Below are 26,520 nucleotides of genomic sequence, written 5' to 3'. Positions count from 1 at the left end.
AACAGAGCATAGGAGCCGCCACTTCTCCTTGTCTTCATAAAACTCTGGAGAACCAATATCATCAATCAAGTGATTGTTTATTTGGTAGCACTACATGTTTCGGATCTATCTGATCCTTCCTCATGTGCCAGTGTTCACACTGTCTCAGAGATCACCTGACCAGAAATACTACAGCTCTAACTGTAACAGGAAGAAGTGTTGAAGCAAAAGACAGAACTCCGTCTGTTAATTGGCTCATGTGACCTAACAAGTAGGGATGCACCGAATCCAGGATTCGGTTCGGGATTCGGCCTTTTTCAGCAGGATTCGGATTTGGCCGAATCCTTCTGCCCGGCCAAACCGAATCCGCATATGTAAATTAGGGATGGGGGAGGGAAATTTTGTGACTTTTTGTCGGAAAACAAGGAAGTAAAAAATGCTTTCTGCTTCCCACCCCTAATTTGAATATGCAAATTAGGGTTTGGATTCGGTTCAGCCGAATCCTTCGCGAAGGATTCGGCCGAATCCAAAATAGTGGATTCGGTGCATCCCTACTAACAAGTATGGTTTGTTGGTATGTTTGTGTGCACAGTGAATTGTACGATCCCAGGGGGCGGCCTTTATTTTTTAAAAAGGCAATTTTCTATTTATAATTACCCAATGGCACATACTACTAGAAAAGTATATTATTATGAAATTGGTTTATTTACACAAAGCAGGATTTTACATATGAGCTGTTTTATGCAATATCTTTTTATAGAGACCTACGGGTATAAGAACCAGGCATATCCCTGTTACCCAGGACCACTCAGCAACTAGATGGACAGTACCAAATGCTAAAGAGGTTATATAGGGTTATGGTGGAAATAAAGGGCTAACTGGAATTTTCCAAAACTGGGGCCCATTAGGTCTCGGACAGGCCAGTCCTGACCATGTTTACTTCTTGCCATAGTTCAGATCACTTCATCAGTAAATTGCATACAGGCCAGGCACATTCAATGCGATTAGGCAAACACTATACGTTCTGTACAGTAAACATTTCACCCCCCAGTCCATTCTGTCTCTGGTCGGAAAAGATACTGAGTAAGGAGGGCAAGAAAAAGACAAAGAAGCAGCTGCATTTAGCAAAGTTTATTAACTCAGAAACTCCTGTGGGGACCTTGAAAGTTGTGTGGATGCATGGACACCTGCCATTAGATCTGCATATTAAGACTATAGTATAATGTTAGCCTGATGTTTCTTACCCAAATTAAGAGAACCAGTATCTACTTGCTATTGGCCAGTGTGTAGGAGCGGTTTCACAGAAGCGAAGAAAAAAAAATAATAATAATAATAAATCCCGTTTTTGTTAAAGAAAGAAAATAAATAATGATAAACAGCAGTCTAAACTCTGACATTTAAACAGATTGCCTCGGTGCTGAAAAAGTGACTTAAAATGAACTGCGTTAAAGGAATTGATCAAAATCGTGTCGCGCGTATTTATTCTAGATTAGTCTCGAAGCATTGTGATTTTAGCATTAAAAATATTAATCGATTCAGCTCTTTTTTTGTTTTTTTACAGCAGCCAGTCGTTCCTAAACAAGGAATGTTTTTCATCCATCGGTTTCCTCTTTTTCTTCTAGAGCTTTACACATTAAAAAACAAAAATACATGACAGATTAAATTAAAGGACGTCACTGTTAGTAATGAATAAAATGTTCATTTAGCATGGTACTATGTAACAAACACACACGCGCGCACACACAATTCTAACAACTAGAGCAGCTAGATCTTGCCTGCAAGTTTAAGGGGGGAGTCACATAGCCCATAATATGTGCAAAGAAATGCAATACAAGTCCATGCAAAAAAAAACAAAAAAACAAAGTAAAACAAACGATGAAAGAAAAATAAATGTAAAGGAAACCAAGGGAAATCATAAATACATGTATCCTTTTCTGCTGCAAGTAATCTGCCAGCAAAGAAGGAGCTACGTATGGTCTGTATACAAATGGTAGTCTATAGCATTAGATCAGTTTTATTTAATGCTTCCACGTCTGTGCAGTTTCATCACGCCATCTTTGGTTGGCTGCAGTACCGAAGGGAGTAACAGGCAAAATGCCGCTTGGGGTCATGTCAACTTTCTGTAGGCAGCTGAGTGTCAATGTCCACTCTACAAATGGGGCACTTCTTATTGGTGATCAGCCACTGGTCCACACACACTTGGTGGAAGAGATGCATACATGGAAGGCGTCTGCAGGGGAGATGAAGAAATACATTAAATAAGCAATACATTTTGAGATTTCAAGAGTTCTGTTCAACCTGTAGTAGGCTGGGGGGGGGGGAGGGAGGGTTTTTTTTTTTAATACGGGTTGAATTCTCCTTTGTTAAAAAAAACCTCTACCCTACATAGAGCCACTAAGCCTAGCGGTCTCCCGGCAAATGCCCCTAACTCTTTACTTAGCCCTCCGTCCAGATTCTGTCCAGTGGAGTTCACAGGAGCCATCTTTGGCTGCTTCGGTAATCTTCGGAATGAGACCAGCGATTTGTCAATATTCATACGTTTCGGCACATGCGCAATTGTCACAAAACAGAAAAATGCTCCAACTGCGCATGTGCCACTTCGCAGGTCTCATTCCAGATGAGAAGAAGATGGCCGCCGTGAACTCATCTGGACAGAATCTGCACAGAACGGTAAGTAAAGACTTAGGGGCATTTGCCCAGGGGGCAGCTAGGCTGGGGGAGGGTCTATGTAGGGTAGGGGAGGTAGTTTTTTTTAGGGTTTGTTTCTCCTTTAAAGAGCTGCTACACTCACGGTCTGCCTGTTTATACAAGCACATTACATGCAAGGAGAAGGAAACCCTGTAGAAAAAAACCCCGTACCTCCCACCGCACGTAGACCCCCCCCTCCCTCCAGCCTAACTGCCCCCCGGGGAAATGCCCCATACTTGATACTTGCCGCTCGTCTCAGATTCTGGCAGCGGACTGAATTGCATCCATCTTCCGGCTCCTCTGTAAGCTGATTGGGAGATCGGCAATCTCCGTCAATTTCGGTGCATGCGCAGTTGTCGAAAACCAGCAAATTGCTCCAGCTCTGCATGCGCCAACACACCGATCTCCCAGTCAGCTTACCGAGGACCCGGAAGACTGATGCCGTGAAGTCCGCTGCCAGAATCTGCAACGAGGGGTAAGTATAAAGTATGGGGCAATTCCCCGGGGGAAGGAGGGTCTTACGTGGGGGGGGGGGGTGCAGGGCTTTTTTCTACAGGGTTTCCTTCTCCTTAAAGGAATTATACATATTATGCGGCATGATGGTTTAGAATGGGAGGGAACAGAACACAATCATAATTAAATCATTAAACGTTGCACAAGATATTTACCTGACATCTTCACCTTCCTCTAATATAGAAAGGCAAATTGTACATTTCTCTTCAGTGTCCTCCTCGGGAGCTTCCTCGCCATCTTGCTTGCTGTGCAGTTTCCTCTGTGAGAACCAATCAGTGGATACCTTATTAGTAGAGATGAAATTATTGGCAAACTGGATAAAGATTTTTTTCATGCAAACACATACAAAAACCGTTCCCCTAGGGTCGCTGATAACGTCCAAGCTCATCATGTCTAATCCAGCAGTGCATTTCTCTCCCCACCATTTGTCTAGCTCTGGCGGGAATATCTCTTGTTCAACATGACTTTGATGCATACTTTTTTTCAATGACAGAATATATAGGTTTTTGTTAAGCTAAACAGGGAAACTAAAGCTTCTTCATGTGTGAGGCAGATAATTAGATTACCAGTACACAACCCCTCCCTTCACGTTGTTGTTCTGTTAGCAGAAGTCCATTATGCAGGGGGTGCTACCTCACAGAGGCCAAACATGGAGTAACTTCAGTCTCCATAAATTTAAAGGGCAAATGCAAATCTTTCCAGTGTGCCTCAAGCCATGCCATTTGCATGACACATGTATATGGTAAGGGGTCTTGAGATACCCCAAAGAAAACTTATAAAGAACAGTGCTGTGTGTCTTTAATTGGATTCTGTCACAGGAAACGCATCCATTTATAGTGCTGCTTCAGCAGAATTCTGCACTGAAATCCATTTTTCAAAATAAATATTTTGGAATATGAAACGGTGCTAGACATGTCAGTTTCCCAGGTGCCTCCAGTCATGTGACTTGGGCTCTGATACATGTCAGTCACTCTTTACTGCTGCACTGCCAGTTGGAGTGGTCAACCCCCCCCCCCCAGCAGATGAACAACAGGAATGCAACAAGATAACAGCTCCCTGGTAGACATAAGAACAGCACAGGTCCCACTGAGACACATTCAGTTAGATTGAGTAAGAGAAACAACACCCAGTCAGAAAGCAGTTCCATCCTAAAGTGCTGGCTCTTTCTGTAAGCACATGACCAGGCAAAATGACCTGAACGGCTGCCTATACACCAATATTACAACTAAAAAAATACACTTGTTGGTTTAGAAATTAAATTTTATATTGTAAAGTGAATTATTGCAGTGTAAACAATGTAATTTAGAAAAAAAAAAAAAAAAGTGCAATAAAAATGACAGAATCCCTTTAAGACTTGATCACTTTTCCCAAACCAGATTACCATTTAAACACAGTATAATAGATTCTGCTTTTACACATGGGAACATTGAAAAGGTGCTGAAATTGTAACCACACACAGAACAGTTGAGGATCAGACAAGCCACTGGTTATTTCACTGCTTAAAGGTGGCCATACATGGATAGATCCGCTCGTTTGGCGATGTCAAACCTTGAGGTGGGCAATATCGGGCAGATCCGTTCGTGGGCCCTAGGGCCCAACGATCGGATCCTAGCATTCACAAACGGGCGGTCGGATCGCGGGACCGCATCAACGAACAGATGCGCCCGCGATCCAACGGGATTTTTAATCCCATCCGATCGAGATCTGGCCGACTTTCGGCCAGATCTCAATCGGGGAAACCTGTCGGGGGCCCCCATACACGGGCCAATAAGCTGCCGACTCTGCCGGCAGCTTTTATTAGCCCGTGTATGGCCACCTTAAGTCATGTAAGCTCAATGCAAGCACCTGTGTTTTCCCTCCTTTTCATGAGCCTAATGGTTCCACAGCTGCCAAGCTGCAATGAGCCGAGAGTTTCTTGCACATTACAAATGAGCTTCTTGAAGATCCAACAAGCTAGGGTCAAGGAATTTTCCATAGAAGGCAGCCAAATTGTGCCATTTTCTCCCCAAAAGCTTTATTTTAAATATCGGCCCAAGAAAACTGCTCACCTTTTTATATTTGTGCGGGTAAGTACATCTCTCTATTGTCCCCTGTGATGCCCCACGATTGACATTTCCCAGTCGTTCTTCTAAGTGGATTAGTTCCTGTTAACAAGGATGAAATATTTCACATCAATAAAATACAGTTAATAACAGGCAAGGCTACAATTACAGAGGCACGTTTTAAAACCATGAAGACATCTATTTCGGCTTATGTCATCAAAAGAAAGTGAACACAAATAAATAGCAAGTAATGGTCTTGTCTTGATATAGCAAAATGTCAGTAAGGAGCCAATAAGCAGCTTTTCAGACCTACCTTGAGGAGGAGCCTCCCTGGTGCTGCAGTGTGTATACGTGACCTAGAACTTGTAGATATATTATGGCAGTACTAGGGCTCACACCCTGCCTAAACCTCAGTACAAACAAGTGCACAACCATCACCATGTCACTGCTTTGATAGTACAACAGCAATACAAATGTTAATGGCACTTGACCAGAAACTACTTTTTTATCCTAATTTAAAAAGGATAATATTTTGAAAACAAATATAATGGTAACAGCCAATTGGGTTCACTAACCCATGAACACTCTGCATCTGATTGGGCTATTCGTGTGCATCTTTTTCTGCTTAATAATGCATTATCCATGCAAAAGGAGTTCTATAAAATATATTTTATCCGATTTTTTTTTTTATCCACAAAGGATGCAAAGTTCAAATTTCTTTAATGCCTTCCCCACCCCACATAGGAACAAGATAAACTCCCTATGCATCATGAGCACAGAGCTTTAGCCAAAATACATGACAGGAGAAAGCTAAGAGTCTGTTACAAACCTCAAAATTGCCCCTGAAAGGAACTCTGAATGACCTTCCATCCAATCCAGATGAAATGTAGCGGATGTGAGGGTAGCCCGCCATGTCTGGAACCTATTCAAATAGCAGATGCAAGTTAAACTTTGTCTCAACTGCTTGGCAAAGCTTTCATGAGCTTTTCTCATAAAATAAGACAGGAAGGTGGCGGACATATTGGGGGGCTATTGGCCTTACAAGCATGATGTCATTCCATATATTTATTTAAAGGGGTGAGAATGTAACTACTCGACTCATTTTCCTTTAGAAATAAAAGATTAACGGGATCCCAAAGGATCATAGAAGTGGTTGGTGTGGCATGACTTCTGAATACTATGAATCCGGCAGCTCATCCAACTGAGGAGCAAGGAAAACTGCGCATGCTCAGCGACTGGCCACCAGTTCAGATAAGTGGCCGGAAAACTGTAGCGTAATCATTTGTATGCACATGGAACAGTCATTCTTTTTTTCCCCAAGAGCTAGAAGATACAGACAGTGCTCATTCTACATTAATACCAGTGCCCCTTTACTGGGGATTGGGCCATTTTTTAGGTTGTCTTGTCCTCTGAAATAAATTGTGTCTATCTGTTCAGAAAACAGCATTTTGGCATTGGGTACGATTCTGTTTTGAGTCATTTGTAGCACTATCGCAGTGGAAGTTTATTTTCTACACCCATGAGAACATCTGTAGGGCCTGTACATTTTTGCTTTAACAAGATCTTTAGTAATGATTTCATTCCTAAAATATGAAATGCAGAATTATGTTCAGTTTTCACAAAACCACTTGCCATAGAGAAGTATAGGAAATGCTAGGAGTATGGCAGACACACAAAGGTGAACATTGACGTGAGTCTAAGTGACGGCCACGGTTATTTGTCTCCGGGTCATTAAGCCAGGCTTTCTAAGAGAAATTTGCAAGGGAAAATAATGTCAGACTTGCTCAAAAAACAAAACTGGTTTGTTACTTGTAACCGCCCAGAATGGTTTTAAAATGTCCAAAAGTATTAAGAGCTGCATCTAACCAAATTGTTCCAGTACATAATTTGCGGAGAGAGGGTGATGGTCATTATTATGGATTATTGGTCTCTCTGTGATATGCTCAAATGCAGCCAATTAAACATATATTGGGAAGTGGCTTTCCTATTATTACTGTAGAGCAGTGATCCCCAACCAGTAGCTCGTGAGCAACATGTTGCCCTTCAATCCCTTGGATGTTGCTCCCAATGGCCTCAAAGCAGGTGCTTATTTTTGAATTCCAGGCTTGGAGGCAAGTTTTGGTTGTATGAAAACCAGGTGCACTGCCAAACAGAGCCTCAATGTAGGTTGATAATCCACATCCAGGGGCTACCAAATAGCCATCACAGCCCTTATTTGGCACCCCAAGAATATTTTTCATGCATGTGTTGCTCCCCAACTCGGTTTACTTCTGAATGTTGCTCACGGATGTAGAGGAATAGGTGTGCCTGAAGCATGTAGTGGTGACAGACAAGCAACTATTCAACCTTGTGATTTTGAGCAGAGGTCTATCTGTAACTGTTCAGAAAACAGCACTAGAAGAACATTGGAACATGGCTGAATTCAGGTAGAACAATCACTTAGGTGACCGACATGGAATTCAATGGGAACAATTTGGTGACTCCCTCTCTACAGTCGCTAATTCAGATGTGACATGAGAAGAATGCTATCGTTGTGCCAGGAAGCAAAGAGATGTGCCCCAGGCAATACAATATCCTTTACAAGAATTTAGGCGGATATTCATTGGCCAACATTAACTGCTGATTCCAGACCAAAGGAGCAATACATGGGCCAATCAGGTACACTCTCAGACCAATTGGGAGAAGCCACACCTTTTTATCGTTCATGCTTAGTACATATGTATCAGTCTAGATCGTTGGGGAACCACACAAGTGCCGATAATCATATGTTATGTTTATGGACAGCTCAAGTCAGAAGCAAAATGACATGGACAAAATGACAGCTTTCCAGACTGATTAATCTGCAGGTCTGAACATCTCAAGGGAAAGCACTGTGCTATTAATGCAGTTTTCTCAAAGATAAAACTTCCACGCTAAATACGGATATATAAAAACTAAAAACTTTTTTTTTTAACACTGTAATGTTGCCAAACAAAAAAAAAAACACCTTTAAAAACAAATGTGACATTTAAAGACGGCAACGTGTGGCCCTTGCTAGTCAATGCTCATACATAAACATGCAATTTCATAGAACAAACCTAATGATAGAGAAGAGAGGAATCTGAAGACACAATATAAATCAGATGCAGAGTGTCAATATGTAGCAGAGCCTACAGGACATCGTCTAAACATCACCAATTACATTTGTAGTAAAATAAAGTTATCCATTAGAATATGTAGTTCTGATTAAATGCTATAGTCCTTACTTTAATTTACTGAATGTATCTTGAAAGCTTTTTTTTCATGGGAGAGCTAGATCTGTCTGGAATTTGCCAATTCACATATTATGTTCAAGAAACGGATCCTCATATTTAATAGTGAAGCAGTCAACTCAAACCATCCGTGCATAGATAAAGAGAGCTAAAGACAAACGAGGCTAGAAATGCTGTACCCTATGTTGTGAGTTAGGGACCCCAGGCCCACAGCATGCCTCTGATCCATGCCTCTGAATATACAGCCAAATTAATCACATATCAGACCTGCAGCAATATAATTGAATGTTTTCTGATTTTAAAGGGGTGGTTCAACTTTAAAGTAACTTTTAGTATGTTATAGAATGGCCAATTCTAAGCAACTTCAATTGGGTTTCATTATTTATTTTTTATAGTTTTTGAATTATTTGCCCTTTTCTTCTGACTCTTTGAAGCTTTCAAATGGGCGTCACTGACCCCATCTAAAAAACAAAGGCTCTGTAAGGCTACAAATGTATTGTTATTGCTACTTTTTCTTCCTCATCTTGCTATTCAGGCCTCTCCTATTCAGATTCCAGTCTCTTATTCAAATTTTTCACAGCAGATTCACAGCAGATGCTAATTTAACACTGGCAAATGGCATCCAAGTAGAAGTGCCCATAAAGGTGCTGGAGAAAATTCCGAACTTTGGGTAAAAAAAAAACAAAAAACATGGCTCTGTGCACCTAAAAATTGAACTTTGAATTCATAAATGAGCCCAAGTCTGTTCAACAGCTTCAAACTGATTTTTTTTTTGGAAGAAGTAGTACAATTTTACATGAATGATTTTCATTCTTTAGACCACTCTATTCAAGACAGCTCAACTGTTATGGAAGTTAACCCTACCATAACTCCAATGGCACCTTAGCTATACAGTAATTACTTAATTACTTATAAGTATATTAAGGTGTCTTAAAGCGGTTTAACAGTGCCGTGTAACTGTATATGATATTTAATTGCATATTGTTGACCTTAATGGCCATTTAAATACCCATACTGGTAAACTGCTTATATACCACAGTAAAAAGTATGTCTACTTAAGATTTTTAAACTTTTACAAGGAACTGTTCAAAACGTGCATAATAGCCAATTATGGCAGTATATAGAAATAACTCACCATTAAAGGAAGGGCTCCAATCTGCAGATGGTGAAGCCTGGGAGGTGGATGGTAATGTGCTAGATGAGTATGCAAAGGACCAGTTTGATAGGGGGCTGCAGTCACTCCAGTTTCAATTGCTATTTCCCTGGGGGGAAAAAAAGGTAGTTCTTAACCATTAACAGTTATGGATTGTAAAATCTATGCTGCAGACTCTAGAGTACCACTCTACAAGTAAGGTATATTTTCCAGAATGATGCTATGCCACAAGTTTACAGACATGCAGCATGGAACGATCGAAGACTTAAGGCAATGCAAGGGCTAAATTATTGTAGAAATCAGATATATGAATGAAATCTAATGATGGTGTGAATATGAAGGAGCACAGTAGACAGTCTGCAAAAGTTGTATTAGCATAGCAATATCTGTATTTTACCAAAGACAAAGAATCCTTAACCTTTTTTTAGCTTTTATTATTGCACATTTAAAAACAAAAGTAGAAAGGTGGAAAGAAAGAAAAAGCGAGAAAATTGCTGCCAGTAGACGTACTTCCAACAAAGTAATGAATTGGGATCAGCGGGGGCATCACATAGTGCAAGGCATGTGCCAAAGACTGGCTCAATTCTTTTAGGCAGCCTCTAGCCAAATATCAGTTTTTGACTGGGAAGGGCCTCATTCACCAATTTCTTTCAAGGGGTGAGGGATAGAGGCACTGTGGATTTCCAATAAAGCAAAATAGCCTTTTTGGCATAATAAAGGAGTTAGAGGTAGCAGCATTTAGCTCTTAGTCTGAAGTCCCAGGCTGTCCACAACTCCCAACAGGCACACCAAAGAAGATGTGGAAAGTCCAGAGTATCCCACACTGACAAACTATAATATATAATATAATGTCTGGAACTTGTTTCACTGCATATTCCAACATATTCTTATTAAGTTCCTGTATGTCCCCCAACCAAATTTTTGTTTTTCCTGAACTTCCTGCAGCTGTCAACAGCAAACTCATTAGTGAGAGTATTGATAAACGAGGAGTAACCTCTTTTTGTGTACCTTTGGTTTACCAAAAGGGTCTGTATTTCCAGCACTTACCAAGCTGAGCGTTCAGGACCTTGACGAGGATGGGAGGACATAGTCTGAGGTACATGAATATGGTGTCCATGGCCATAGTTTGGATGCATTCTGTGAGGATGTGGAGGTGGGCGTTCATGAGCGCGCCTAAAAATATAAATGCATGTTTTAAACCTGATAAATGACCAAAAAAGACTTCAGATTGCTAACATTTCAGTGTAAGTCCTGAAGCATAATCCAGGTTTATTGTGAAAGGAGTACTTATTTAGCAATTTCAACAAAGGGAAAAAATGTGTCTTTACTGTTACATTGGAATAATGGAAAGTAACTTAAAAGAGCGTCTCATGAATTATGAAATAAGTCATGGCACTCCGTTGCATAGTTAGTGTTCATACTGTAAGTCACTTATGGAAACCTGAGGCAGTGCAAAGTTGCTGAGGAATGGTTGTTTGCCGTTAATTCAAATACACAGTGTTGTGTCAGTACTTATTACTGATTTATGTTGTAATTACTAAAGAGTGCTCAGAGAAACGCAGTATTCTGGATATTAGCATTAAATACAAGGTGGGAGGGGAGTAATTATTTTGTATTAGTAATATAAAACGGTCATTTGAAATGTCAATATGTTTTCTGCACCACCAACTGCTGCCATATGTAGTTGTAGACATTACAGATACAGAGATTGATGCGAGACAAAAATCTACATACGTTGGATGCTGCATCATTCTCCGCCTTTGAACTTCCATCCTCTGAATGACCTCATGTGCATGCAATCTCTGTGTAGCAGGCGCTGTGGCAGAGATATGGTGGGACATGGACTGGTGGGATGTGGAGAGATGCTGAGGAAGGGGCGCTGCAGCAGTTGAAAGATGATGGGAAGGTGGGGGTGGAGGCACAGCATGTGTAGATGTGAGGCTGGGAAGAGGCGAAATAAAGGGAACCTGATGAGCAATAACATAATCCATTGGTGGTGGTGGGGGTGGGGGAGGTGGTTGTGAAGCTGGATTGGAATGAGGGCAAGCAGAAGTTTGGTGGTGAAGAGGTCTTGTAAGAGAAGTATCTGAAAAATGGAAAAAAGCCTCAATATATTTATGGTAGAAACATTAACATAAATATACAATAGCCCAGCTTTTTAGAATTAGCACAATTTCACTAGCCTCCAAAGGCCCTCTCTTAACCCACATGACACCCAAAATTTACTGTGCCCCCACATGAGAGATGCACATCATCATTGGGGTCTGCCATACTGGCCTGTGTCACTTCTATTCTCTGCTTGAATTTCTGTGACTGGCAACATTGGCATACGCACTGGAAGCCAAATTGTGGTTTTGGCAGCTTATCACAAATTCAAGGGAACAGAAGTGACATGGGCCAATATAGTGGTCACCAACAACCATCCACAACTTGTAGGGAGCACTCATGTCTTTGCATACAATGGGGCTGGTTATTAATATTCAACGTACCAAAAGGAGCTTAATTACGTTCTTCCCCATTTTATACCAGTTGTAACAAAGAAGTACACAGCATGTAATGATTTTAGCACTTCTAGTCACAAACAGAGGTCATTCGTTGCTTTTCAGAGGACATTCATGGCTTGCTTCAGGATACAGAATTCATACCAAGACATGAGTTATCAACTACATAAACATTGTCCCTTTTTGTGCTGCTGGAAGTTCAACTATTAATTAATCCTACAATTTCAGCATCAAACTCACAATATACTAAGCAGCATGGAAACTCTCCGATATGAAGAAAATATATACTTGCTACTTACAAGAAGCATGCATATAATGTCGACAAGAAGAGAGGGGAGATGGAGTTTGAGGCTGTGCTTGCGCTACCATGCTCGATCCGTAACCATCAATTGCCATGGTTTGAGCATTGCTGGTAGTGGACTGATGTCCATAAACTGTTGATCGTGATGAAGAGCCAGGACAGCAAGGATCAAATGCAGATGTACTATGAAAACTAACACTTCCATGGTTTCTTATGCCATTGTTACTCAAATCTACAGGCAAGGCTTGCTGTAACACAAAAAAATAAGTACCAAATATCAGACAACTTTCTAGTATTGCTTACATCCAAGGATAGTCCTTAAGTGTGTTTTTTCATTATACTTGCTATTAATTAGGGTTTTTATTTACCCTTTAATTAGTATGGCTTCTTTTAATTATGGTATGATATAGGGATGCAGTGGTATGTTTCATTGCAAGGCACTAACTAACAATTCAGGCTGCACCTAAGCAGCACTTGAAGTAAACTAGTGCCCTGCCCTGGACATGATGCATATGCACACTGGTAACCTCTGCTCAAGGAAGAAAAAACATGCATTTGTTTCACCCAGCAAGAACATGAGGAGGGGGGCTGGGTTGGTGGAATTAAAATAACATTTCGGACGTTGCTTCAATGGCATTGGGTGCTACAGAACATAAGCATAATTTAAAGAAAAATAAAATCGTAAGCTACTAAAATAAACTTTCTGAATATAATGAATACATTTCTGTATCATTTATGAAATAATCAAGTTTCCCTTTACAATTTCCCTCTCAGCATCTGCCTATCTTCATGTCAGAGTAGAGTAGTAGATTAGATCTAATATTGGGGAACTGCCTTTCATAGCAGATGTATTAGATCTCAATCAACTCCAGCACAAACAAAATAACTTGACTTTGGCATAAATCAAGCATGTAGAGAGACAGGATTTCTAGTGAACTCTAAGGGCTACAATAGACCCAGCAGTCAAAATCAGAATTCCGGCTCCTCTGCATGAAGAGAGAATGAAGAGAGACAGATGGCAAAAGGGGGATTGTGAAGAGTATCTTGATTATTTCAGAAATGGGACTGGTGAGATGAAATTTTTTAATTACTGTTCATTGTCACAATAGTTCAATTTATGTTGCATACGTTTAATGCTTTCTGTGACCATCAGTGTTTTACACATCTTCTAGGGAAACTTACTGGGTCATGATAGGTGGATCCAGAGCCGCTAGTTGCTCCACAAGGTGGTGGCACTGCAGCATTTCTTTCCACAGGACAGTGTGAATCCCTGAAGGAGGGAGACAAAGGAACACCTGGGTGAGAACTGTGATGGTGATGATGATGGTGGTGGTGTGGGAAGTGGTGACTGTGTGGTTGGAAACAGCTTGAATGGGGATGTCCCAGGACGTGATTCTGTGAGGATCCCCCGCATGGCGAGTGCTGGGGACAGCAAGATGGTAAACGTGGCATTGCGGGAGGGCCCCCATCAGCATTGGTGCCAGAAGTACTAGTTCTGGAATCATCTATAACAAATGAAAACATTTCTTCAACAAAAAAGCTGGAACACGTGAAAGTTATAATACCAACAGGTTTAACCAAGCACCTACATTAATCTGCTAGATCCTCAAATTTACACTACCACTAGTGTCGTGGTGAGTCAAATAAATTAGAAAAACCCCTTATCCCTTTTTTAGCCCTGTGTTTTGCTTTCAGCAGAACAGATATCAACCCTTTATCTCCTATGGAAATACACAGCAACCAGAACTTCCTAATCAATTTTTGGCCATTACCATCACTAACTAAATATTGTTGACCACTAACCTTCCTCTCCACACACAAAAAGTTTTAAAAACACGCGTCCCTTTGAGATGCCACAGACTTCCTTGTAGTTTTAATTTTTCCCTTACCTCCAGAATTCACTGGCTGGCAACTTCCTACCCTACCTTCACCCATAAGCATCCAGTAGTGTAATAGACTAGAATTTCACCTGAAGTTTGCTCCTGGCATTGTTTTAATGTTTTTTATTAGATCAACATAAGCATTATCCAGTACAAAAGCACAGTTCAACAAAATTCCAGTTCAGAAGTTGTACATTTTCAGTTGACTGGGCTACTTACATAATGATAATGTTGTAAAGTTGCCTTTAGGCAAGCTGGTAGCTATAATAATGCCTAGCAGAGACATAACCAGCCCACAGGCATCCAGTTAAAAATTATTTTCGGCTGATAATGGAAGGCCTTTCCACAATGGAAATGTCCATGTATAGATATCTTAATGAAACGAAAAGTGCACCTCTATAGCATATACATACATAGTGAAACCTATTTGAAACAGGTTTAAAGTCATGTCTGTCAAAGATAACCAGTGCTTTGTTCAGTACTCAAATAAACCCTAATAAGAATGATTCCAAACTCAACACCCTCCGTTATTCTTGCGCAAAGTAAGGGATTCTATAATCACAAATCATTTACTTTTAAATGATATAAGATTTACATATGTCAGTGCAGTTTCACAAACTCACATAAATAAAGGTTTTGCTTGCTTTGCCTTTATCTTTTCTCACTCTTAAAATGTAAATGTCTAAATCACACCAAGAATATGATGAGCAAATAACCCAATCGTGACTAATGGAATACTGCTGATTGTATAAAGAGGCAAAGTTCCAGCAAACAACCCCTTATGTTATCTTCCAGAATCAACTCACCTGCTATGGTGCCCACAGTGTTACTATTTGGAGGGATGGCAGGGGTCTCAGATACTGCACATCCCCGAGATCCCAGGAGGCCTGACACAGAATCAGAGGCCGGCTCTGAGGTAGAGGTATTACTGGAAACAGTGCTGACAGGCTGGGACTCCACTCTGCCAGAGGTAGTTGGCACAACGGTGGGATCTGGCCAACAGAAAGGTAGCAAAGCTATAATAATAAATGTAAACCTTTTACAGCAGGAGAATACTCTCTGAAGATAAAGCATTATGCACAAAATCAATTTGTGAATAAAACAAATGTCTAATAATACAATCTATGCTGCCAGCCCACTAGCAACTGCCTTGCTCAGTGGAAAACAGGACAACATGATTAAGAATAAAAGTAAAAATGTTTATCTAAGTAACACAGTGATGGACTGAGAGAAACCAGTAACCTGCAGTGATAATGTGGAACAATTACAGGTACAGCATTTAAAATATAAAACAAACATCACATTCTCCTCCCTATAACTGAACACAGTAAAAACAAATGCCCAGTCCACCGAGAAGCTCCTTTATAAGCAAACCCTTCCCTCCAGCGAAAGCTTTTGAGGTTAAAAAAAAAAATTAATTTTTGGAAGCTTCTCAGTGGGTTGCTGATTTTGTTTTTGCTTGTGTTCCTGAAAACAGGAAGCAGAAAGACAATTTTAAATGTTGACCTGTTTAGGACAGGACAAAAGAACTATATTATTTCATGGAAATGTGTAAAGTCAAAATCCATCACTCAGACCTACCATCTTCATCTACAGTGAGGTCCACAACTTCAGTTGTGTTTTGCCTCAGAGGCTGTATTATAGTGGACACCCTATTGCGAGTCCTATGCTCTTGTGTTCTTCCAGACTGCGAGTTTTGGCCCCAGTGAGATCGGGGGTGTCCTAGGGTGGCACGGGATCTAAAATACAAAACAATAAGCATCCACATTAGAGAGAGACATTAGGAACACAAATTTCTTGCAAACCACATACAACAGTGAAAACTGGTATTTTTAACAAGGGTGTTGCTATTCTTAATATCCATATAGCAATTACACGCTTAAACCCAGGCAGAATACTATACACACAGATTGGTAGGGAAGATTAATGGATTGCCTACCAACCTGCATTGGTATGTACCTGTGTGTTTTGCTAAAATGTGATGCTGTTAGACATGCTCTCTGCTATAGGTATAACTTACACCTATACATTAATTTAGGCACTATTTATTGAAGAAGGCAAATGATTCAAAAACTATAAGGCGAGGTCACGTATTACCATGCTTCTTTAAAAAAGCAACATAAAAGCACCAGGTGTGACCTTGCACTAAAGAAAAATAAAGAAGGTCAATAGAAAAGTTGCTTAGAATTAGCCATTCTAGAACACACTAAAATTTAACTTAATGGGTTTGTTCACCTTTGAGTTAACCTTTAGTATGACATACTGATATTCTGAAAATTTGCAATTGGTTTTTATTTTTCAGCTTTTTATACAGCAGTTCTCTAGTATGCGATTTCAGAAATCTGGTTGCTAGGGTTAAAATGACCCTAGCAACCATGCACTGATTTGAATGAGAGACTGGAATATGAATATAAGAGGAACTGAATAGAAAGATGAGTAATAAAAAGTAGCAATTACAATGCGTTTGTAGCTTTATAGAGCATTTGTTTTTTAGATTGGGTCAGTGACCCCCATTTAAACCTGGAAAGAGTCAGAAGAAAGCAAAAAAAAAATAAAAATTCAGAAATGAAAGGTTGTCAAGAATTAGCCAATCTCTAACATACTAAAAGTTAACTTAAGGGTGAACCACCCTTTTAAAGGTGACATTTCTTATATCAATAGAATAACATATTTAACCGAACAAACAAAATTAATGTTAGGCGTGAAATTAAAACAATTAAAGGAATCCAACCTGTATGTTTCACCGACTGTCACAATCTCGACTTCACTGTCAGTTGAGGTAACATTAATTTCTTCATTAGCAGTGACTTGAGGGGTAGAGGAAGCCTCAATGACGACAACATCCTCATCCATTCCACCTAGGAACAGAAGCATAATATGAGACTATGTTAAAGCATCATTGTAAAAGCATAACAATGTCTTGGTAGAAAACTCCATGGTCAATTATGTGGCTTTTCATTTAAGAAGTGATGACATTTGCTATAAACCTAGACAATCAGAATAATACAGATATACAAGTATAAACTGTATATCACTGGGGTGCCATAAAGTTGGGAGGTGATCATTTCATGTGCCAAAAAAGAAAATCGCGACACGGTTATTATAAAAACAACAACAATTTAGAGAGAGGGCACACTTCTCTTTGCCTGTGTTTTGCAGACAGGTGAAGTGGATCTGCTCCTACATGCGTATGTGCATAGCTGCACTGACAAACACACTGCAACTACACGAAGCAGAGATCGCCCCTAAAAATGTACAAGTGTGTATTTTCAGCCCAATCACTGCTCTATCTAGCTGGTCTCAGGCTGACACTGTGTTGGTCAGTGCAGCTACATGCAGAAATGTGTAAGAGCAGATCTGCTTCTCTCTGTCTGCACACGGTTTGGAGAGAAGAGGGACAAACGCCCAGACTGCCATCGCTCGAACATTAACTTTTTTATTTTCCTGCAGACAACATACAGTTTATTTTAAAGGCTTCAGATTGAGTTGGGCACAGAATTCCTGTGCAGGGACATCAAAGGAATGAACATATTGGTCTAATGTTTTATCAGTGGTAACTAAAATAACACGACACTGGGTTTCTGTTTTCATAAACTTTATTTAGCCATCAAAGAGCACCTTCAACTTGTGATTTATATTTTGTGGGTTATGAAGTTTCAGAACTGGAGGGGGGGGTGTGGAAAACACAGAATAAATTACCTCCACAACAGATTATTTGTATTACTTATTTATAAACTAAAAACATTCTGCAGTACTTTACAAATATTTGATCCACCGCTGCATGGGGCACAACCTGAGGCAGCAGACCAATGTCACCCCCCACCCAAGACCATCTTGAGCTTTCCTACAATGCATGAAGCAGGTGGCAAATTTACTGTTGGAGAGAACACAAATGCACGGTCTACATTTTAACAGTAACACTTAAAGTTAAAAACGAAAATTTGGACTTGAACGTTACTAGGGGCAACAATTAAATAGTTTTACTTTGGACTAAAAATTTATGTCTTCAAAATCAGCCCTTTTCTTGAAGCTCCCTTTAGATCTACTACAGTTTCTGTGTTTCAAATGAGGGTTGAGTGTGTCCTAACAGTCCCTGCCAGATAGGAGGGGGATAGCCAATCACAGCCCTGCAGTCACACAAGCAAAGACAGGCTTCAGTCCCCTATTAAGTCAGCCTAGCTGCCGATTGGTTCCTGTCCTACAGTGAAGTATGCAGAGTGTGGCCAGCTCACCTGCACAGCCTGGGAAAGAAGACAGCAGGAAGTGGAATGGGTGGACCGGACTTTTTTTTTTTATTTCCAATAATTTAGTTTTAAAGCACACTCCTATATTTAAGAATACGCTTGCACAATGTTTTTTTTACACAATAGGTCTCCTTTAAATTAAACCATGGATACAGCAAAGCAGCAACTGTGATGTTGTGTTACTAAATGATTTCAAAACCCAAAAATGTAGGGAGCTAACAAGATTCACTAAGAGAGTTCATTTTACTATGCCCTAATCATAGAGAACTTGCTTCTTACCTGAAGGAAGAGTTGTACCATCTTGGTGATTTTCCCCAGGAGAAACAAATAAGTCCTCTTCTCCTTCAGTGGAAGAGCTGGAGGAGGACTCACTGCTAAGATCATTCTCACTAGAGCTGCTTGAGCTAGGAAGTAAGGCATACTTCTGCCTGGCAAGCACCTCCCTCTTTTTCCTCTGTAACATTATTCGCTCTTTTTGTTTCTGTGTTCTCTGAGAAGAGACATTTTTCACAAACCTTTTACGGTGAAGAGGCCTCCTAAGAGAGCTGACTTGGTAGCAAGGCCGCTTCATAACCAAACTAGATACAGAGTCTGTGTGAGGACGGGGCCACTTCTGGGCCCTTGCACTTTGAGTTCTAGGAGTTGAGTTTATACCTGCAGGAGAATACCTTCGCGGGTTGTCCTTGTCCTCATCAGAAGTCATAGTATCTGAGTCACCGAAATGTGAACTTGATGAGGGTGAAGAGATACAGTCACTAAAAGAAGAATCATTGTCCTCATCACTTTGAGGCTGAAGCCTTAACAGTCTCTGGTTTTCCTTAACCTCACAGCTTTGAGCATAAGATGTGCCAGCCTGCTGGCTTTTCCTTTTTTTATGAACCACAAGGTTTTTCTCTTGTTCAGTTCCATCGCTATTCAAGTCTATCTGTTGTTTATTGGTATCACTGCACAAGTGGGAGAACTCATTGCTGACCTTGCTGGTAATCATTTCCACTTCTCCTGGAAAGCTCTTGGAGGCTCCAATTGCCTCTGGGTTCAGGAGCACCCCTTTAAGGTTCTCCTGTCTCTTTGGTGCATCTGAAGAAACCTCACTCTTCATGTCCGCTTTTCAAAAAGATTAAAATGTTTAGAAAAGCACAAATTAGCAGATGGATTCCACAATTGCCTACAAAAAAATAAAATAAAATTAAATACATGTGTATATAGGATGATTTAAAAGACAAGGAAAGTATAAGACGGGTGCCAACATTTTAGAACTCCTAGTGACTTAATCATTATCCTTTAACCCCAGCTGATGCTCCATTTCTCTGAATGTTGCACCGGCCTGGGTTATCATTATACAGTTATGAAAGGTTCCAGTGGTCCCTTGATGCAGTCAGAAGCAAAAGCATGTCAGTGCCACACCAAAATACACCCCTGGGTTATGGGGCCTCGTCTGTTGTCATTGAGGATGTTCAGAATGTAAATATTTAAGTAGGTACAAAAGGCAGACACAGGAATAGTAAAAATAAAACTCCTTAAGTCTTCCTAGAGAATGTAGAGAGTGCAAACACATATAATGCCTATAGGTGATATCTTGTATTTATAAAGATCCAACATATTCTGCTGTACTGTACAACAGAAGGTGTATACATCACAGTATAGGCCATATGTTGCAGATTCTCAGCCTGCAGATAGACGCAGGACAAGAATTAGTCACTATGCTGGCATCAGTCTTTCCCTGTGCCTGCACCCATTGTGATGGTTTGGATGCAGGAGCAAGGCACCTATGTGCCTACACCTGGGACAATGCAATGGATCTGAGTGCAGGCACAGGGAAAAGCTGATGCCACTTCTGGCATTAGTCCCTGGTCTCAGCCTGTGGGGGTTTTTTTTTTTTGGAGACTCAGAGAAGCGGATCCACTCCATTCCCCAGCTCTATTGATCTGCACCAAAAAGTGCATCTTCTGCTTGCATGCAGGCACATGGAGTGGATGTTGCCTGAAAACACAAATGTAGACATCAATCAGACCGATGCTCTGTGGGCCAACGGTCGGGTTGTGTATGTGGAAGTGGTAGGGTATGGGGACTGCAGTGTGAACAAGCAGGGTACACCAGGCCAAGCAGTATTGCTTTGGGCACAAATACTGCTTGGCTTGGCACTGGAGAAAATGGCTTTCAATTTAAATGCAATCAATGCAGACTTTCACCTTGTATTTATCTGAAATACCAATTTTTTAAAATGATCTATCAATCCTTATATATTATCATACATGGGCAGGGGGTTCCAGAATACACCAGCCCTCAATCCAACAGGAAAATCAAACCTGATATTTGTTGGGTGGGACCCATAAACAGATAAGGTGCCAAATCTGTCTAAAGGGCTTGAATGAAAAGAAATCAAACCTGATATTTGTTGGGTGGGACCCAGAAACAGATAAGGTGCCAAATCTGTCTAAAGGGCTCGAATCAGCAAATTAAATCTGTCCATGTGTGGCCATTTTAACACACAAGAAGTCATTTACAACAAATGCATCATGCAAAGTGCCCTTTTGAAAGCAAATGGCATGGTTTTTTACCCACAATGCAGCAATTTTCCACAATTCTAGTGTTGATGTGGTTGCCAGGGAGAATTGTGCCTGATGTATCTGCAGACAATGAGTCAAAAAGGACAGTTGTGCTTGCCCTTGCAAATCAGATGCAATTCAGTGTGAGACCGATGTGTGCGGCTGATTTTTTTTGGCACATCGTTGTGTGTCACACGTCAGAGCTATTAGAAGAGCAACGCTACACAACTGGCTGCAGGGAAACCAGGGACTGGTGTAATAACTAAATGACCCCCCCACTCTCTTACAAACACACCCCTAAAGTGGTGTCTCTCTCTCACTTCCATTAGTCTTCCCCACTGAACTGGACAAAAGTTAGCACTGCTTAACAGACAGGAGTTGTTTTGCTACACCTACTCAGCTAAAATACATGACATCCTTTCTACAAACCTATGGTACCAAAATAAAATACCCTACATTTGTTTACAAAAAAAAAAAAGCAGCCTGCTTCACTCTCAGTAACTCATTTTCCTTCTCTATGTCGGCTACAGGCAAGCCACGTCACCAGCAATTTGCCTTCAGAGCGGTCAGTCACCGTGATGCAGGCACTGGTGCACTAATACACCAAAACAATGCATGTTTGTGCAGATATCCACCCCGTGTGTCTACACTGGCAGACACAGAGTTAGTTGGATGGAACAAGCAAAGGCTGCACCTGGTGTGCCATTAGACTTAGTGTGTACCCCTGCCATCAGAACAATGTTCACAACATGAAGCCTACTTAAATTATTTGAGACCTCTCCCTTCTCCTTTACATTCCCACCTGCACACTCCCACATCAGATTTCCCTGGCTCAGAAGGATATGCAAGGCATTTAAAATATTTCATGACTGCTGCCAAAACAGAAATAGGGAAGTCACATGGCAGTGGCATTTGGATCTCCTCTGCATGTTTACTTCTTACCTACAAGTTAGTATTTTGCAAATATATCTATAGAGCGAGAAAAATATGTCTTCATAGTGTGTGTGTGTGTGTGTGTGTGTGTATATATACACACATACATACACACACATATACTGTAGTGTATACGGATACAGGGATATGGCCAAGCGACTTACTTGCTACATCTTGATCCCACGACTGGGTATGTGTATAGGAGTTGGCAAATTTGAAAACTACAACATACAGGAGCCCATTGTTACAACCAGAGGGCCATTTTATTCTCACAGGTGTGTTTTTCACTACTAGGAGTCATCAAGGTGGGCGGGCTCTTTTAATCACCTAGCCTCTCTTTGGCTATATATTTTGTACTTCCACTCTGCACTGGGTTTCCTTGATAAAGGTTCCTGTGAGGAACCGAAAACTTGGATGAATAAACCTTTGTTTTTTCTACACCTTTTACCTTCATTGTTAAAATCCTGTGAGTGCCAGTGTGTGTATTAGGGATTCGGTTCAGGATTCAGCCTTTTTCAGCAGGATTCGGCTTAACTTTTTTCCACTTTTTCTTTTTCTGCCCCTAATTTGCATATGCAAATTAGGATTCGGATTGGTATTCGGCCGAATCTTTCACAACGAATTCGGGGACCCTCTGTTTTAAAATGGATTAAATAAAATAACGGACTTTTCATTTTCAAAGGTTCCCTGATTGCACCTTCATTTTGTGATGTTTGTAAGGAGTACTAGTTGGTAGCAGTTATTGGTTATTTTCAGAAAAAGACTTTGTGCAATACTTTCTAATTGTGATCATTTTTTTAAATACTGAAGTGAAATATTTCATTTTTTACCTTCCAAAGCTTCCCGGGGAGTTGCTTGCTCTTTAACTGTTAATAAATGGATACATTTATTTGATGCATTTGTTATCTTTGTCCCTGCTAAGCAGAATCCCTGAGTTTCATTAAAGACAGCTATTAGAATTGATACAATTGTTTTTAATATTCCAAAGATACTGCTGAGAAATGTATCAATTCATGTAGCCCCTAAACATATCCAATTGTAACAGTTTAGCATGCTCCAGGAGCTGCCAGACTAGACACTTGAGACATACTTCAATTTCAGAAAAACAGTAAGAAATAAGAAAAAGGATTGAAAGCAATTGACAAAAATAAGTCTTTAATTTTGGTGAACAATATGAAAACATCTAAACTGAATAAAAAGTGTTTGGAAGGTGAACAACCCCTTTAAAAACAATATGCAGAGCAACACACGTAGCGAAGGGCAAGTTTGGAATCTATGTGTGGTCTATGAGAAGGAGAGGCTGATTAACAGTGATGCTTTGAAATTCAAATAAAAAGAACAGGATTCTAAGGCGGGAAACTGCTGGTGCCTACATTTAGCTAATGTGTTCTCTCTCATATTAGATTAGAGCAATGTTGGCTGTCTTTCAAGTGAACAACAAAACACTCAAAAAAAAAAACACTCAAATTGAATAGCCAGATGCTGTGTTGACACTTTTCGTTCCTTAGTAACACCACTTACAGTACTGAACTCATTAATTCCAAATCTCTCTCTACAAGAGTGGACTACTAGAGGGCTAACCAATATAGGTCATCTCTATTTTGCAACTTTGCTACATAAGTTTGAGGACTTGGTGGAAAAAAAAAAAACCCACACACCCAAAAATATACCCGTACTCCATCTATTGAACACCTATCTCTGGACGCTAAAACATCAGGACAGGATATTATGATTGAACACCTATGCAATAAAACCTGAAATGGGTAAGTAATTTTGTCAGAATGCGGTTATCTACAGCTACAAAGCTGAAGACCATACATTTCCATGCATGTGCAAATGGGAGGAGGACTTACATCTCCAAATCACGCTGGAGACAACAGGGGCTGTGGTGGCACTTGCCCCTCTGTACAACCTTTCTGGAAGGAAGTCTTTACTTTGGTAAACAGTAACTTGCACTCTAATGCTTTATTTACCAGTAGGTCTTTCCAGCTGACACGAGGTCACCCATTCCGATTAGAAGAAAAGAAGTTCCGCCTAAATATTCGGAAGGGTTTTTTACAGTGAGAGCTGTGAAGATGTGGAATTCTCTCCCTGAATCAGTTGTACAGGCTGATACATTAGATAGCTTTAAGAAGGGGTTGGATGGCTTTTTAGCAAGTGAGGGAATACAGGGTTATGGAAGATAGCTCATAGTTGAACTTGATGGACGTGTGCCTTTTTTCAACCTTACTTACTATGTTACTTACCTCAGCAGTCCCAAATAGCACTATTGCAACTATACTCAATGGACCTTCCATAAGCATCCAAAAAGCTGTTATTACACACATTCACTACAGAAACCTCTCTCATTGCAAAACCTTAGGACAAAAACAGGCACTCCCTCTATCCAGCACCTTATTCAACACATGGAGCACAGAGCGAGTATGGAAAAAATTATTGACAACTACACCCAAAACCTAAAAACAGCCTTGTCTTTCTTCTCTATAACCACGTATAATTAGTGTTCACTTTTCTCTTTTTCCCCAGTTGTAACAGTTATACAATGCGTCTGCTTTATATGCTAAACATATCTCGATAAAGCATTTTAAATTGAAAAGAACGCAGATTGAATAATCACATATCTTAAAATCTGCACATACATATACTATTTACACAAAGGTGCCAATTCTTTAACACCACATACCTTAGGTTCTGGGCTATAAATTAATGAAAAGTATATAAGCATCTGAACTGCAAGACAATCAATTAAGCTATATACTTCCCAAAGAATCTTCACTACAACTGACCAACAATCCATTTGAACTGAATAACATTAATCACGTACATTTTGAAGCTTATGTGTCATACTGAAATGGCTGGAGAAAAGATTTTCACTGTCACATGGCAATATAAATATTATTTTTATAGGTTACTTTGGAAAGCCAGACTGCTAATTTCCAGCCAAATGTATATTAGCTCAGTTTCCCTAAAATGAATAACTGCTGCACCGTCTTCTGGCTCAGGCAAATAAAACGCTGCAGTATGACCCAGTTATATTCAGAATGTCTGCAGAGACAAATCAAGGGAACAAATGAGGGTCTAATTTCAACAAAGGACATCACATTAATATGGGACAGCTAAAAAACTGCTATTCAGCACGAGTATCATTTGAGGGCTCATTTACAAATACAGTAGCTAAACAGCACAAACGCAGTAGCCAGTAGCAACCAAGCAGCTTATAAAAGGAAACTATTTGTTATAAAATGAAAGCAGCGAAAGTATTGGTTGCTATATGTAACTGCACGTGTACAAGCCAACATTTATGACCTTAAATGAGCCCCGCTGGTCAATATCCAAAACAAAAAGTGATGAAGAATAGGAAGTAGCTATACAAAGTGCACGAAAATAACCAGAGAACACTTGCCCAATGACAGTGTTTAGACATCCATGAATTGCAGTGGCGGAAAAATAACAGAAAAATCTCTTCGACTGTAATAATAAGAATCAAGAGGGCAAACAAATACCACGTCTGCTATAGCCTTTAAGGGACAGACACATTTATCAAAATGGGAGTTTAGAGCTTTATAAATAAAAACTTACAGACGTTCTATTCATTCCTATGGGATTTTTAGAACAGTATTTAACAAATGGTGATCTCTAACTTTCACTCATTCATAAATATAAGTCTAAAAATCCCAAAGGAATGACTAGAACATCGGTGAGTTGTTTTTTTTTTTTAATATGAAGCTCTAAACTCTGTGTCTTTTTGGGAACCACTGAGAGATAAATAGCCTGCTTCTTGCATTACTGTGTTATTATCCATCTCGTTGTTGCCTAAATATGAGCTGCTCATCATGGGGAGGAATTGCGAATAGGCTTTGCTCAGGTACAAATAAATGTCACCATACAGAAGGCCTGGCCTAAATAAATGTATAGTACATAAGAGGCAACAAGCTTGCACTCACGTGGCCTGTGACACAATAATGCCATTAGTTCACATTTAAAACAAAAAACAAGTCCCCAGCAGAGGATTTCATGAGTCCAGTGGAAGCAAAACACTGGCACGTCGTTTCCTTAAAGGCAGGAGTATATTACACATGTAGACATAAATTACAATCCAGATGACAAATACTAAACAGAGCTTCCAGGGTATAAATAAAAAGATGCGAGGTTGGCCAGTATCTGATCATAAAGCTGCTCAATATGAAACGTCTAGATCGCTAGGCCCGCCCGAGCAGCCCGACTGCAGTAGCGAGAACGCCCTACAGCACATACCTGCCTCAGCCTGGACATGAGCACGTTATTCACTCCAGACTCGTCGAGGTTCCTTAGCTTTAGCTCAGTTTGGAGATCTATGACACACAAGTCGGACGATTTTTTTCGATCAGTCGTAGTGCCCAAGGAAGCCATGTTAGGTAGCTACCTTTGGACACTAAGATGCCGCCGAGTCACGTGACGTCGAATGCTTGCGCCGCAAAACCCGGATGATACTGTCACGTGGCCCGCAAGC

At 40.3% G+C, this 26,520-nt stretch overlaps 1 protein-coding gene across 7 annotated transcripts; it reads right to left on the bottom strand.

The window, feature by feature from the left end:
* Positions 1 to 1,095: 1,095 nt before the first annotated feature.
* rnf111.L (ring finger protein 111 L homeolog) lies at positions 1,096 to 26,520 on the bottom strand. 7 transcript variants are annotated; one of them, XM_018251077.2, is made up of 14 exons: positions 26,286 to 26,519; positions 18,832 to 19,717; positions 17,040 to 17,166; positions 15,890 to 16,047; positions 15,115 to 15,324; positions 13,611 to 13,933; positions 12,427 to 12,676; positions 11,361 to 11,712; positions 10,674 to 10,799; positions 9,609 to 9,735; positions 6,052 to 6,144; positions 5,229 to 5,324; positions 3,336 to 3,439; positions 1,096 to 2,209 (listed from the first exon to the last, which is right to left on the bottom strand). In XM_018251077.2, exons 2-14 carry the CDS (start codon positions 19,649 to 19,651, stop codon positions 2,092 to 2,094), a joined length of 2,904 nt encoding a protein of 967 aa, XP_018106566.1. In that variant the 5' UTR covers positions 19,652 to 19,717; positions 26,286 to 26,519; the 3' UTR covers positions 1,096 to 2,091.

Source organism: Xenopus laevis, chromosome 3L (genome assembly GCF_017654675.1).
Source record: "Xenopus laevis strain J_2021 chromosome 3L, Xenopus_laevis_v10.1, whole genome shotgun sequence".
Lineage (NCBI taxonomy): Eukaryota > Metazoa > Chordata > Amphibia > Anura > Pipidae > Xenopus > Xenopus laevis.
This window is presented reverse-complemented; position numbering and strand designations above follow the sequence as displayed.

Excerpts from the sequence above, each read along its gene's own strand:
- rnf111.L (XM_018251075.2), bottom strand. The coding sequence starts at position 19,651 with ATGAAGAGTGAGGTTTCTTCAGATGCACCAAAGAGACAGGAGAACCTT. Across the intron at positions 12,677-13,610 it reads GATCCACCTATCATGACCCA|CAAGCCTTGCCTGTAGATTT; the intron begins GTAAGTTTCCCT and ends TTTGTGTTACAG. Across the intron at positions 2,210-3,335 it reads GAGGAAGGTGAAGATGTCAG|ACGCCTTCCATGTATGCATC; the intron begins GTAAATATCTTG and ends TCTCCCCTGCAG.